This window comes from Asterias amurensis, chromosome 2, assembly GCF_032118995.1.
Source record: "Asterias amurensis chromosome 2, ASM3211899v1".
Taxonomy (NCBI): Eukaryota; Metazoa; Echinodermata; class Asteroidea; order Forcipulatida; family Asteriidae; genus Asterias; species Asterias amurensis.
Genome location: NC_092649.1, coordinates 17,932,103 through 17,947,112, shown reverse-complemented (window position 1 = coordinate 17,947,112; position 15,010 = coordinate 17,932,103). Strand labels below are relative to the sequence as shown.

The 15,010-nt window shown below is 36.7% G+C and overlaps 2 protein-coding genes across 3 annotated transcripts in view; both read left to right on the top strand.

Moving 5' to 3' along the window:
• Positions 1-15,010, top strand: part of LOC139950494 (protein lin-37 homolog) — a 36,935-nt gene that overhangs the window by 2,149 nt on the left and 19,776 nt on the right. Inside the window, exon 1 of one of the 2 annotated variants that reach the window (XM_071949240.1) lies at positions 14,709-14,724. The exons of the other annotated variant lie outside the window; for it this stretch is intronic. The gene's annotated coding sequence lies outside the window, so the exon portion shown is untranslated. Of the gene's footprint in view, positions 1-14,708; positions 14,725-15,010 lie in introns of those variants that run through there. 2 annotated transcript variants of the gene reach the window in all.
• On the top strand, positions 1,069-6,430 carry LOC139933750 (proline rich transmembrane protein 1B-like). Its single transcript, XM_071927941.1, has 4 exons — positions 1,069-1,212; positions 1,807-1,970; positions 2,326-2,469; positions 3,150-6,430. Exons 1-4 carry the CDS (start codon positions 1,185-1,187, stop codon positions 3,351-3,353), a joined length of 540 nt encoding a protein of 179 aa, XP_071784042.1. The 5' UTR covers positions 1,069-1,184; the 3' UTR covers positions 3,354-6,430.

The window sequence follows — 15,010 nt, the reverse complement described above, 5'->3', positions numbered from 1 at the left end:
ATTTCCAAAACAGCATAAATAGGCATAATAGCTGACAGATCTATATTTTGACAATAAAGAACACTGCACAAGTGAATTTAGTTACAGTTGATGGTGAGCTTTCGATTTCGCATGAGTCAGAATCACGGTTAGTTTTGATTATATAATAGTTAACATTCATATAGCGCCAAATCTGTTGAAAACAATGCTCTGTGGCGCTTACAGAGAAACAGCAAAATGAACGGGAGAAACTGTTTTCTTTTTTACCAATTACTTATAATTGAAAACATAAATATTGCGGCTTATTTTGTGACGTCTCCCGATTGATTTTATGCACTGCCAACATGTGGTGTAAATAATAATCCCATAAAAATAGATGAATTCGCAGCGAGAGATGTTTGTTGGTTTTGTTAGAATTTTACAGTGAATTCCATAAAAATGGTATCAAAACAGTTTATGCGGCACAAAATAAAAGTACCTTTTTATAAATTTTTAGCTTTGGTCTAGGCCTATCATTGACCCTATATGGTTATACAAATAACCATGGTTGTGTAGGAATTCTCTGTTAAGTAACCAGAATCCGGTAAACAATAATAATAGTGCATTTAACTGTGTTACTGATACAAGTGACCCCATTGTCTAATGTGGTTTATTTTTTAGGGTCCCCATTGTGTCGTATTGCTATTGATCTCTCTGTAGATCCGGGTTGTACGGCGGACTTTTTGGACCCGCATGACGTCATGCTCGTATAAATGCAGCACTACATGTGACCATTGGTTTATGTGTCATGTGCGCAGTGAGCAAGACTTGCACCTTGCTCATTATATATTAATATGCAAATTTTATATATTAGTATGCAAATTTTATTGTAAACCATGTGATGCTGTATAGTCGGTTGTACTATGATGCCATGCTCGTATAAAAATAATGTGACCGTTGGTCTATGTCAAGTGACAGTGAGCAAGACTGTACCTAGCTCATTATGTAGTAATATGAACATTTTATTCTAGACCACGTGATGCATAAATTATTGTCGGCGGTACTATTTAGTATTGAACTGATTGGGCAGTTCTCAGAAACGGCTTTTTTTACCATCGCGCAGCCTATAAAGGTTTTAGCACTGCGTCACATTATTAATATTGTAGATTCTGCTGCTCTGAAGAAGAACTGGACTATAATCTGTGGCTCTTGTATTTACTTCCAAGATGACTGGCGCTAATGCAATCCACGTTGGTAAGAACCTTTTTATAACATTATTACTAACTATGTAATTGTTAAATTACAGAACATTATTTAGTTAGCAAATGCATCATGATTAGGCCTATGCCTGCAGCACGCACATTGGCTGGTTTTGTTTTTAAAAACAGCTACTTTTTATACAAATTAATTTTTTGCGCGGAGGCATCTAAAAATGTTTAAAATTGCTAATCAATATAATAGTTATATAATATATAAAACAAAATGATTCCACTTGGTCCACCGAAAAAAAGTGTTCTAAAGTAGTATGCTTTAAATCTGTAATCTACAGTCTCAGCTCTCGGTGTTTTATTTTTTACTTTTTTATAATATACTTAATATTAACTTTTCTATAAAATAATAATTCAAATTGAAACTCAAATTTATGTACACTGACTGTTATAATTATTATTATTATTATTTATAAGCATAAACAAAAATACACAGAAAATATGAAACAAAACAAAATAACAATGACACTAAGCAAAATGAGAATAGACGCCTGGAGTTAAAACGGTTAACTAAATAGACTGGCTATACACTGTTCATTGAAACATGAAATAATTGGTGTTTATTTGCCTTTGCAATTAGCTGGGAAACCAATGAGCAAGGAAGAGGAGGCACAACAACAGCCCGCAGCCGAGAATGGTGCGGCAGCCATAGCCCTGCCACCGGTGGCAGCAGCCGGCCTGCCACCGTACTCATCGGTCCTACTTCAACCGGCTCAACAAGGTCAAGGTTTCACTTCAGTGGCGGTAAGTTCAAGTTGACTACGTGAGTTTATTCATCTTGGTTGTTCTCGAGCAAGTTGAAGGACATCAGATTATTTTTCTGAACTGGACGGTGATGTCATGCCTGATATTAGTTAACGGAGGCAACGAAGGCAACTGCCTCCATATCCATCGCCTTGGTGCCCTTGAATGCTCCAGTTTAGAAATTTACAGTTTTCTCATAATAGGCCTACGGGGTGCCCTTTATCAAGAAGAAAATGCCAATGCCTATTTTCACAAACGAATCATACATGCCTTTGATGTGTTGATGATGTATTCTTAGTTACACCACTTCATACAATAAACTTTATAAGCAAGTTTTGTTTCTTCTTTTCTATAGTTCAACACACCGACGACTGTTCCAGTCAATACAGCTCCAGTGCCAGTAGAGAAAGCTCCCAAGGATTATTTGTACTTGGCTATATTCAGCACCATTTGCTGCTTCTTTCCGGTTGGAATATTTGCCATCGTCAAATCAAGAGATGTAAGTGTTTGGGAAAAAAACCTTTCTATTCATTCATTAAATCACATGATTAGTGCTGACAATTTTTAGTCGCAAACAGTTTTGTGTTTTCTGAATATTATAACAAAGATGTCAAAGTCTTGTGAGCTTCCCCAGTATGTTTATCGAGAAAAATGGTGTGAAAAAATGCAAATTTTTCAGCATGTTAACACGTTGTCCTTTGGGTTTTCAGATAGGCCCTTGCAGAGAAAAGTGTTTTTTCGAATATGACTTCATTTCAGAGGAAAATATTTCACAGAAGAAAGGATTCTAGTAAGAATTTCACAGTCCCTAAAAAAAAACTTCCATTTATACCAAATTAAACATTGGTGGTATGCAACATAACAAATCTGTGAACATTTTGACTCAATTTGTAATCGAAGTTGCAATAGAATAATGAAAGAAAACACACCTTTTTTGCACAATAATTTGTGTGTGTTCAGATGCAAAAGGCTGCAGACCTGAAGTCTTTTAATATTTGAGTATCAAGAAGTTACCTCTTTCTCAAGAACTATCAGAGGGAGCGGTTTCTTACAATGTTTTATAATATCAACAGCTCTCCATTGCTCATTACCAAGTAAGTTTTATGCTGACAATTATTTAAGCAATAACAAATAGTGTCCAGTGCCTTTAAATTCGTGAGTGTTTACTGTTTTATTTAGGTACATAAGAAGTTCGGCCAGGGGGAAAGCAAGTCTGCCAACAAGGCGTCCCGCAAAGCTAAGTACCTGTCCATTGCTGCTATTATCATCGGCATTCTCATATTCATCGTCATCGGGGCTACTGTATGGAACTACGAAGCACATATAAATGATGGTGTGGTAGATAGTGACCATCCGTTCAACGGTATCATTGATGATGACTAGAAAAACCAACTCGAGTGTTTATAAATATCATTGGCAAAAGAAAAAATATTATTGTTGGTATTATTAATCAGAAGACATCGAAACAATTGTTTTATAAGCCTAAGTTTACTCTCTTTGAAGCTCATAAAGATGATGGTGTGGCAGACAGTGACCATCCTTTCAGTGCATGGTATCATCGATGATGACTATAGAGAAGAATATACTTAAAGTTTTTTTTTTCAGTAAATAATTTTCAAAAGAAGAATTATGGTGTTGGTAATAATCAGAAGACAAAAGAAACATTCTACCCAACGTTTACTCACTTTGAAGCACATAAAAATAACGGTGCAGTAGATAGTGACCATCCTTTCAGTTGTATCATTGATGTTGACTAGAGAAGAATACTATTTGAGTGTTAGTAAAATAATTTGCAAAAGAAAAATATATTGTTGGCAATTTTTTTTTTTTTTTAACTCTATTAGTTACTCTCTAAAAACTCCCACATCAGAATCTATCCAGTTCCGGGGGCTGACCCTTTTCTTGGCCAGGCTCACTCGGAATCTGGTTAATGGGATTTCAAAACTCTGATTCTGCAGCAGTTTGACCCTTTTTAGACAGTTGCCGGGTCATGTCGACCGTGGCCTTAAGTTGGGATCAATATTCTGAACCGGGATTTTCCATAGTGAATTTCTGTCAACTAATAATTATTATCAAAAGTTGACAAACAAAGCTGTTCAATCCACCGTTGATTAGATCATGTAACCTGGTACAAGACTTGGTTACACAATACTTTGGCTGTTTTAACAAAGATCTGAGATTCATCTTAACCGCAAATTATTCGTAGTTGCTCAGTAAAGTGTGATGTCACAATACAAATCAATATGATAAAATTCTTAGCTCTTTTTGAAATCTGCCCCAAGAACTGACTTTGAGCTGGCATGATTTGTACCCAGCTCAATAGAAGAACAAATTTATTAAAGAGGTTAATATCTTGCCTGCCATAAATTTCCCTGGAATGTACAAAATGGTCTATATAATGCACGATAGCTGTGAACGCACAACACTAATTATATCAACTATTCTCTGTTGTCAATGAAGTTTGAACACATAATGTCATGAAATTTTAAGAGGCTTCTTTAATCTTAAAACAAGGTTTTGCTTATTTATTAACTTTACTAATAACAATGTTATCCTTGTTTAGGTTTTATTACGTGTACTGTTCTATGTCAATATGAAAATCTACAGTTTTAAATATTCTATAAAATGAACAGGGTCCAATTTCATGCTTAAAGGCAGTGGACACTATTGGTAATTACTCAAATATAAATATAATCATAAAACCTTTCTTGATTACGAGTAATGGGGAGAGGTTGATAGTTCAAAACATTGTGAGAAACAGCTCCCTCTGAAGTGATGTAGTTTTTGAGAAAGAAGTAACTTTCCGCGAGTTTGATTTCGGGACCTCAGATTTAGAATTTGAGGTCTCGAAATCAAGCATCTGAAAGCACACAACTTCGATCGTGTGACAAGGGTGTTTTTCCATTAATATCTCGCAACTTTGACGACCGATTGAGCTCAAATTTTCACAGGTTTGTTATTTTATGCATATGTTGAGATACACCAACGAAGACTAGTCTTTGATAGTTACCAATAGTGTCCAGTGTCTTTAAGCACAAAAACGAGCTAAGCACAAGCAAAATGATGCTTACCAGGAAAAAGGTTACCAGCTAAAATAATGTAGCATCCGGGACTAAGTATCCTGCTTGTGTCACTAAGCAGAATGGATGTACAAGCAGCTCTATGAAATTGGGCCCGGGTGTGGGTTTCTGAAGTACCTTTTTCTGTTTATATACGTCGTCAATAATTGTTTACCCAGCTGACCAATGCAGGAACCTTCGATATTTGCAATACTTATCTGACCCTCTGAAGCATAGAGTAAAACGAACCTTTTGGGTTGAGTATGGTGTGTATGTTGTTGCCAAAAACTTATTTTCTTGTTTGGTAAATATATATTTATTTAAATATTATTATTATAACTGGTTTAATTTCTATGTCTTTGCAATTGTTATTTCCATTTTTATTTCTTTTCATTTAGTTAATTTTTATTTTTATTTCTCTTTCAAGTGTATATATTTTGTATTAAGTGTTGTATATTTCACTGGTGGGTGAGAAATGGCTCCCTCTGAAGTGCCATAGTTTTCGAGAAAGAAGTAATTTTCCACGAATTTGATTTCGAGACCTCAGATTTAGAACTTGAGGTCTCGAAATCAACCATCTAAACGCACACAACTTCCGTGTCAATGAGGGTGTTTTTTCTTCTTTCATTATTATCTCGCAACTTCGATAACCGATTGAGCTCAAATTTTCACAGGTTAGTTATTTTATGCATATGTTGAGAAACACCAACTGTGATGGCTAGTCTTTGACAATATTACCAACAGTTTCCACTGCCTTTAAATGTGTTTATAATGTAAATTCCTGGTTACCGCATCCTCCTTGTGAAAATAACCCGCTCCTCCCCTGTGATGCTAAACAATAAACCCGGATTTCTATTGTTGATTATTCGTAAACAACCTCACTGGTTGGCACGCTGCCGATTATTGTTAACAAAAAATGCAATCGTTGTGAAAACCATCAGCATTGTCTGTGAACTATAAAAGTGAATAGGGCCCCTACGTCCCGTGATTGGTTGCTTTCGTTTCCAACAAACTCAACACTTTTTGGGAAACTTACCAACATTTAATATAAAATAAATGTGGATACTATTTAAACGCAGAGGACACTATTGGTAATTACTCAAAATAATTATTAGCATAAAACCTTTCTTGGTGACGAGTAATAGGGAGAGGTTAATAGTATAAAACATTGTGAGAAACGGCTCCCTCTGAAGTAGTGTAGTTTTTGAGAAAGAAGTAATTTTCCCGAAAATCAAGCATCAGAAAGCACACAACTTCGTATGACAAGGGTGTTTTTTCTTTCATTATTATCTCGCAACTTCGACGACCGATTGAGCTCAAATTTTCACAGGTTTGTAACTTTATGCATATGTTGAGATAAACCAACTGTGAAGACTAGTCTTCGACAGTTAACCAATAGTATCCACCGTCTTTAACTTTGAATTATGACTTCTCATTTTTTAGGTGTTCGGGCCAACAGCCCGGAACACCTCTTATTTTTGTTCGGTTTTTTTTTTTTATTAGGTGTTCGGACTCCAGTCCGAAGACCTCTTGTTTTTGTTCGGTGTTTTTTTTTTTTTTTTTTTTTTCTTTTTTTTTTACTTCGTCTTCTTCTCCGTGGTTTTTGTCCGCTAACAAAGACATACTTGCTAAGTTCACATAAACTTCAAACTTCACACATAGTTAGATAGTCATTAGTAGATGAAACCGTTTTAGTTTCGTCATGGTGACGTCATCAGGTGTCGAATAACAAGGTTTTTAGGTTCAAAAAGTGACCATTTGCTTTTCGCTATATGTCTTCGAATTTTACAGTTTTGATATTCATAATTACGCATCTGATAGATCAAGACTGGGACTACATTTGAAAAGTTAACGTCAAAATCGTATGACCCCTCCTTCCGTTCGTACCGGAAGGTCAAAGTTTGCAATTGTATATTTTTCTTCAAAAATACATCTCCGTCCCTTGCCCTCTAACAAAAGCACACTTCCCAAACCTGTATGAACTTCTAACTTCACACATAGTTATATATTTATCAGGAGAAGAAACCGTTTGAGTTACGTCACGATGACGTCATCAATTCTTGAGTTATGAATTTTCAAAGTTTATTATTTCAAAAAATCATAACTTTTGATCTACATGATGGGTTGTTACAATCGACACATCATCGGAAAGTTCGTTAAAAACTCCGTAAATGCCTCGCAGACATGATCCCATTTTGATCTCGTCTTCTGGTTCAAAATCGAGTTTGAAAATTCATAATTTCATGTATAAAGAACTACGAAATTTCCCCATTGGTTGTGCGTAACACGTGTGTCGTACACGTGTAGTGTAATAGGCATCATTTATTTGGTGGCATGCTGCCAAGTTTATTGTACTCTGTGCCATAGCGTGATATGCATAGAGCTATATAGCTCTATTATTTAGAGCTGTATAGCTCTATTTATGCAGAACGCTGCGAAAACGATTTCCTCTCAATCTTCGGCGTCAAATTGTTCAAATGTTACCCTTCTGATGGCTTAGTGGTCAATGTGGAATTGAAGACGAAGTTTCGCTGAGATGGCCACCTACTTCAGTGATTCATGGGACTTTTAATTATGTGAGAAAACAACAGTACAAAATTCCGAACATTGGTCATGTTTTGGTTAAACACCGAGAAGAATAGAGACGTTACATCGATCGACCACTCCCCCGGGTGAAGGGAGTTTTGGGCCCACGGAATTCACGTCAGTATTACAATATCTATTACTTCTTGAACTTAGCATAATCATCAATTGTTTTGATTATTTGTTAAAACAACTATCCAAGTTATTCTGAGTTAAATAGTTTGAAGAAAAAAAATCTCTGGAATAACATAAGCCCTTTTAAACTTTCTCTAGTATGAAAGGACGTTACGTAACCTAATCTATTTCTACCTCCATGCACAGACATGGATGTTACAATACAAAACATTCAAAGAAAACAGAATGGTTAAAGTATAGGGCCCAAGCAATTAGGAGTGGTCTTGCTAAAATAAACTGCCGGAGTAATGAAAACTTTAGTACAAACAAATAAATAAAACAATCAAGATTTTCATCTTCTTCTTCTCTTCGTCCCTTGTCCTCGAACAAAAGCACACTTCCCAAACTCGTATGAACTTGAAACTTCGCACATAGTTAGATATGCATTAGGAGTGGAATAATGTGTTAGTTAGGTCATGATGACGGCATCCATTCTTGAGTTATAAAAATTCAAAGTTTATTATTTCAAAAAATCATTATTTTTGATCCACGTGATGGATTCTTACAATCGATACATAATCGGAAAGGTCATTAAAAACTCCGTAAAGGCCTCGCAAACATGACCCCATTTTTACCTTGACTTCTGGTTCAAATCAGATTTTTTGTGTATTTTCGTCAAAAATACATTTTTTGTTTTGACTACTACCGTACTGCGTTGATCACACCGGTTCTCGTCCGATCAGTGAAGTTAAGCAACCTCGGGCCCGGTCAGTACTTGGATGGGAAACCCGCTAAACCAGTTGTTGATGTTTTTTGTTTTTTTTTTGTTTTTTTTTTACTTCTTTTAAAAAATATTATATCAGCTTCGTTTATAGTCTGTTTTCAAGGCGTTTTCAATAAACATTTCCCTTTCGTTTAGTTAGTCTCTTCTCCAAACGTCATCATTCATAAGTTCCTATGTCCTCAACCACAAAAGCTATTTTGACAATCTATACATCATATGAAAGGGGTTTACGTACTTCACAAAAATGGATATGTTGGTGACCTTTTCTTGACCTTTTGACCTTTCTAAACCGGAAGTGCATGTAAAATGCTTTGAAAAGGCCTATTTTCATGGTTTTTTCCTTTGATAATTGTCCACCAGGGTGTATTTTTGTACTCCCGGAAGCCGAACACCTTGTTTTTGTTATGACGAAAACTTGAGTCTAGTGTATTTTTAAGTTTGTTCGGCCAACTCAAAAATACCTTGTCCGCTAACAAAAGCACCTTTCCCAAACGCGTATGAAATTGAAACTTCACACATAGATAGGTATTTATTAGGAGAGGAAACCGTTTAAGTTACGTCATGATGACGTCGACCGTTCTTGAATGATGGTCATTCAAAGTTTTTTATTAACATAAAATCATAACTTCTGATCTACACAGGGGATTCTTACAATCAATACATCATCGGAATCATCATTCAAAACTCCGTAAACGCCTCGCAGACATAATCCCATTTTGACCTTGTCTAACGGTTCAAAAGTAAGCATTTGTATATTTTCTTGGCCTAAGTGTTTATGCCTAACGCAGCATACCCCTCGCGACTATAGCTTGTTCAGACTTGTTTACACATTATACGCCAGTGCCATGTGCGTGCACATGGCGTGATTTTCCATTGATAAGTTTTGACTGGCAAAAGGTCACCTACGGAGCTCCAGGAGTGCCATCCAACATATCGAGTTACCGACATACGTTATCTCATCAAAACGACTTATTTCGTGGAATCAGTTACTTACCGACATATTATTTTGCTAAGTCGACTTATTCAAAACAATCAGTTGACTTAACAACATAATTTATCTCACCAAGTCGTCTTAGATAAAATGGTAAGTCGACTTACTGACATAATTTATCTCACCAAGTCGACTTACAGTAACTAATTCAGAAGTTTACTTATACATAGCCTGCACACGTTGCAACGTGTGTGTATTGAGATTGCGAGTTAGGGCCCGCGTGATCGCTAATATTGTGGGCCTGGGATGCAGAAGAATAACCACAATCTAAGACTTGAATCAAGTCTACACCTCGTCCAACTCCGTTGTATTAGTCAATTCAGGCATCCTCTTCAATTTTATTTTATGTAACAAGCAAAATTATTAATTTACTGATTTTATTCTAAAAGGTTAATGGCTGTTAGCAAACTGCGTCCAACTAACATTACATGGTGTACATGTACTTGCAAAATAGTGTTACTGGCCTCACGTTTTGACCCTATTAAATAGCTACGTGAGAAGAATGAGACAATAAATCATGAATTCAGTTCAAAAGGATAAAAGTTTGTTTTCGTCATATTATTCATCAAACTATAAGCCTTTACAACAAAATGTATGTATGGAAGGTACCAGACAGCACTTAACGGAGCCGAGTTGAAAAGTGACAATACCAAAGTGCAACCATCAGCCGTGAAGTTACATTATATATGATGGTTATCAAAAGGATAAAAAGGTTGTTGTCGACACAACCACAACGAACCATGTGAATCTATTCAAACAAACAAAACCTTCTAAAGAATATCCATGCATAGATTTGTCAGGTGCAGAAAATTATGTCCCAGCCAGCACTGTGATTTATGTGTGTGTTTTACTAGTTTCCTCACTCCCCAACCAAAGTGACTACAATACGTCTCTATTGAATAACAATGGTATATTTCGACATGGTTTTTATTTTCAGCTTTTCCATAGATCCTGTTTTTTATGACTCCCAAAAATGGCCGACCGTGTTAGTTCGCAAAGTAAAAGGAAAAACACGCAATTTCGAGGCAAATTTGTGTGGATCATTTTATTCTACTTTTACAACATCTTTCCAACCATTATGTATTTTATAACAAACGGTTACAAACGCTTTTTATAGACCAACTCGTCCGATCCAAGGCAACGTGTTCCTTTAACGCATATAATGTTATTTACATAAAATAAGAAAATACTGGAACCCAAAACCGGGCTAAGCATACTAATTATGTATCGTTTGGAACCTCCTTAACATCTCCTGCCCTAGTGGTGCCCGATCCAAGGCGTCAAACATGACTTAAAGCCATTGGACCCTTTCGGTTAACAGTATTGCCCAAGGCCCACACTTCGTATATATCACAACTTCTGTAACAAACCTGTAAAAATTTAGGCTCAATGAGTCGGTCATCGGAGTCGGGAGAAAATAACGGGAAAACCCACCCTCGTATCCGCGCGTTTCGCCGTGTCATGACATGTGTTTAAAATAAATCCGTAATTATTTTGACCCAGAGTTGCTCGGTCCAAGTTGTCAAACATAATGATAATGAAGTAAATTTAATCACAAACAATGGAACCCCCATGAGCGGGCTAAGCACGGGCTAATCATACTAATATTCTGGTAGCACCATGTAATGCTTTACAAAACATTCATATCAGTTGTCGCCCGACGTCCGCGGATATTCGGATATTAAAGAATATCCGGTTACTCGGTTGTAATTACAGAATTATCTGGTTTGTAAATAGGTATTCGCGCCCTATGCAGATATCCGGTTAAGAAAAAAAAGGCATTCGCGGTTACGGAAAGGAAAACCTATTCGCCATTAACCGGATATTCGAATAATTCGCCCAGGCCTATCACAGACATGACCCCTTTTTGATCTTGTCTTCTGGTTCAAAATCGAGGTTGAAAATTCTAAAATTCATGTATAAAGAACTACAAAATTCCCCCATTGATTGCGCGTAAAGATTTTACAATTAATGTACATGTACTTTGTCACCACGTGTAAGCATGCGGTGCATTGCAGTCACCACGTGTAAGTATGCGGTGCATGCATTGAGGAGCATAGTCACGCTCTGCACCACGTGTTGATCGCTTTAGTCTGCGTTTGAGGCGTTCTCAACATAATGTCAGTTTTCTTCAAAAGTAATTAATTGGTGTTATCTACGACCATACTGCGTTGATAACACCGGTTCTTGTCCGGTCACTGAAGTTAAGTAAATCGGGCCCAGTTAGTATTTGGAGACCACTTTGCGGCCAAAATTTGTATTAGTTATTTTTGTTTTTAATTTTTTTTTCTCCTATAAATAGCTTTGTTTTAGTCTGTTTTCAAGGTGTTTTCAACAAACATTTCCCTTTCGGTTAGTTAGTCTCTTCTCCAGTCGTCATTATGCATAAGTTCCTATGTCCTCAACCACAAAAGCTATTTTGACAATCTATACATCATATGAAAGGGCTTTACGTACGTAGTCTGTTTTCAAGGCGTTTTCAACAAACATTTCCCTTCTGGTTAGTTAGTCTCTTCTCCAGTCGCCATTACTCATCAGTTCACGTTTCCTCAAACATAAAAGCTATTTTGACAATTTATACATCATATGAAAGGGCCTCACGTATTCAAAAAAAATGGGTGTGTTGGTGACCTTCTTATGACTTTTTGACCTTTTTAAACTGGAAGAGCCTGTAAAATGCTTTGAAAAGGCATTATTTAAAGGCTTTTAGGTTGAAATGTACACTTTTTGATGCTTTTTCTATAAAATTATAATACATCGAGAAAACTGTTTGGTTTTGATTTCTTTGTAATTTGACGAGCTATTAAGAATACTTGTTTCATTTATTCAAACACTGACCCAACAATAGCCGAACACCTAGTGTTTGTTTCTACAAACACTATATCTAGTTTTTTTTTGTTTTTTTTTGTTGCAACCTTGGTTAGCAAAAGCTTTGGCTGTCGTTGCATTATAAAGGTTAATCACCAAGAACGGCATTATTGATGTGCGCGTTTTATGTAGGGCTATAGACGATCAAAACAACTATTATTATCGATGCGTGACGAACCGTAATCATTAGGGAAATTCCCTTTGTTAATGGCCGGTTGTGCTGGTATTCCAAAACAATAGTTCCAGGAACTGATGATAGGCTATAGCATAATATGGCGGATGCTTATAATGCGCCAACACCAGCACCCAATATTATCATAAAGCTCCCCCTTGACTATAGACACATAAATTAATATATATTGTTTGGCTGATTTAGGTTAGGCCTACCGAAATTTCAGAAAGCTTACATTCTTACAATGGTTCTCAACTCATGTTTCGCCTAGTAGCTAAATGATGTGAGCCTTAGAAATTTAGTTTCAAATAAGCATTTTGCTTTTGCCATTATTCCCAACCGAATACAAAGGTGATTTATTTCTATTTTTCGAATTAAAATGCATCCTTGCAGTGATAGTTACAGAATGTTGTCACTAGCTTGTTGCACGTTTTGTCATCTTAAAGTTGTATAGGGCCTATACATATATATTGTTATATAACATATATATTGTTATATAACATATATATTGTAATGAATATGGTAGATGGCCTTAGCTTTCGATCCAAACCGGACCTTCTTCAGAGGCATAAAACAAGTACAAACAAATACATATCCATTTATAGAAAAAGAGAGGGGGAAAGGGATTGAGGAAAGGATCCAAAAGAAGCGGGAAAATAACAGCCAATCAAAGTTTGTATTTCAGAGATAATGTGTGGCTGTGAACCAATAGGAGTAGAGTGGCGAGGACAAAGGATGTTTAGAATGAAAGGATGGGTTACTGGACCATAAAAGTGGTAAATGTATTGTTCGACAACAATGCCGGACAACATGAAAGGGTAGGATTAGAGAGCAAGTTGCATCATGATGCAACTAACAATGGTCATATAAACTGCGCCAATAAAGTATCTAAACACTTACAAAAAGTCAGATTTATCGGAACCTGAATTAGTATGCCAAAGAATAATTATTCATTTCTATTCACCGTTAATTTCTGCACATTTTGACACATCTTGTGTTGCGCTATGATGTTGTTTGGTGGATTTATGGACACTTGAGTGGCTTAGGTCGAATTTCAAAAGTTGCAAAAGCCCCTATTCACCCCAATTCGATCCAGAAGGGAACTCACACAAGCCTCACACACAGACAAAATCAAGACAAAAGACACAAACTCGTTTCGTTTACTTGACCATGAAATTTATGGCCGTATCTTTAACTCTAAAACTGCTGATATCCTGTCCTCAATACTTGGTGTGTCCTCCATCACTGTTAACGGCAATGAGTCGTCTTCTCATACTCCAAACGAGACATCTGATCTGTCCCTGGTCAATCCCCTGCCATTTCCTGATCAGGATGCGTCGCAATCCCTCGAGAGTGGTGTCAGGCTTGATGGACTTGTTCACTTTCTTCTGCTGCAGAAGTCACACTCGGGCGGCCACTCCTTGGCAGGTTGTCCACATTTCCCTGAGCTTGGTAGCCATTCCACCATTTTACTGACCGTCGCTGGTGACGTTCCAACTTGATGAGCTGCAGCTCGAATCGACATACCGGCTTCTATCAAACCAACGATCCGTCCTCTTTCCTGTTTGGTCAGTTGAGCCATCTTTCCTGTTATGGCCATCTTTCCTGTTATCTTGAAACACCTTTCCCTGTCTTACCATAATCAGGGATTCTGGCTCTTAACCCATTTTGTTGTATGCCACCCATCTTTGACCCCTTTGCTTGGTTACTGACAATTATTGCTGATGTTCATCGCAACCGATTTATCCAAAACGCGACAAACAAATCATTTATAAAGGGCGGGCAAAAGAAACGCTGATCTTACTCGTCACAATACAACGATTTAGCTTGAATAGGGGCTTTTGCAACTTTTGAAATTCGACCTTAACCCACTCAAGTGCCCATAAATCCATCAAACAACATCGTAGCGCAACATAAGATGTGTCAAAATGTGCAGAAATTAACGGTGAATAGAAATGAATAATTATTTTTTGGCATACTATTTCAGGTTCCGATATATCTGACCATTTGTAAGTGTTTAGATACTTTATTGGCGCAGTTTATATTGTTATATAACATATATAGTTATATAGTTATAAAATTGCGTCCAAACGAATCACTTTCAACACAAAGTGTGCTCACTATAGACGGTCTACTAAGTCGGATTTGTTTTATCACTCATAATAATAAAACGTTTTCTTTGAGTGAGTTGAAAGCGATTTGTGTGTTGGAGTTTGGACTACGTCCTAAGTAATTTTTACACGATATTGCCGTGGTGTAGATGTTGACTTTTTAATTATGTAGGCCATTATGCGTCTAAATTTTGTGATTAGATTGGCTAGCGCTCTTAATAAAAGTGTTATTGCGCGAACCAGAGATTCTCGTGTATGATTGCGCCCTCTTTTGGCAAAGTATAAAATAAAATAACAGGAACGTCTGAAAATCAAGACTAATCAATACCAGCAAATGAATGTCTGAAACCTGTACTCC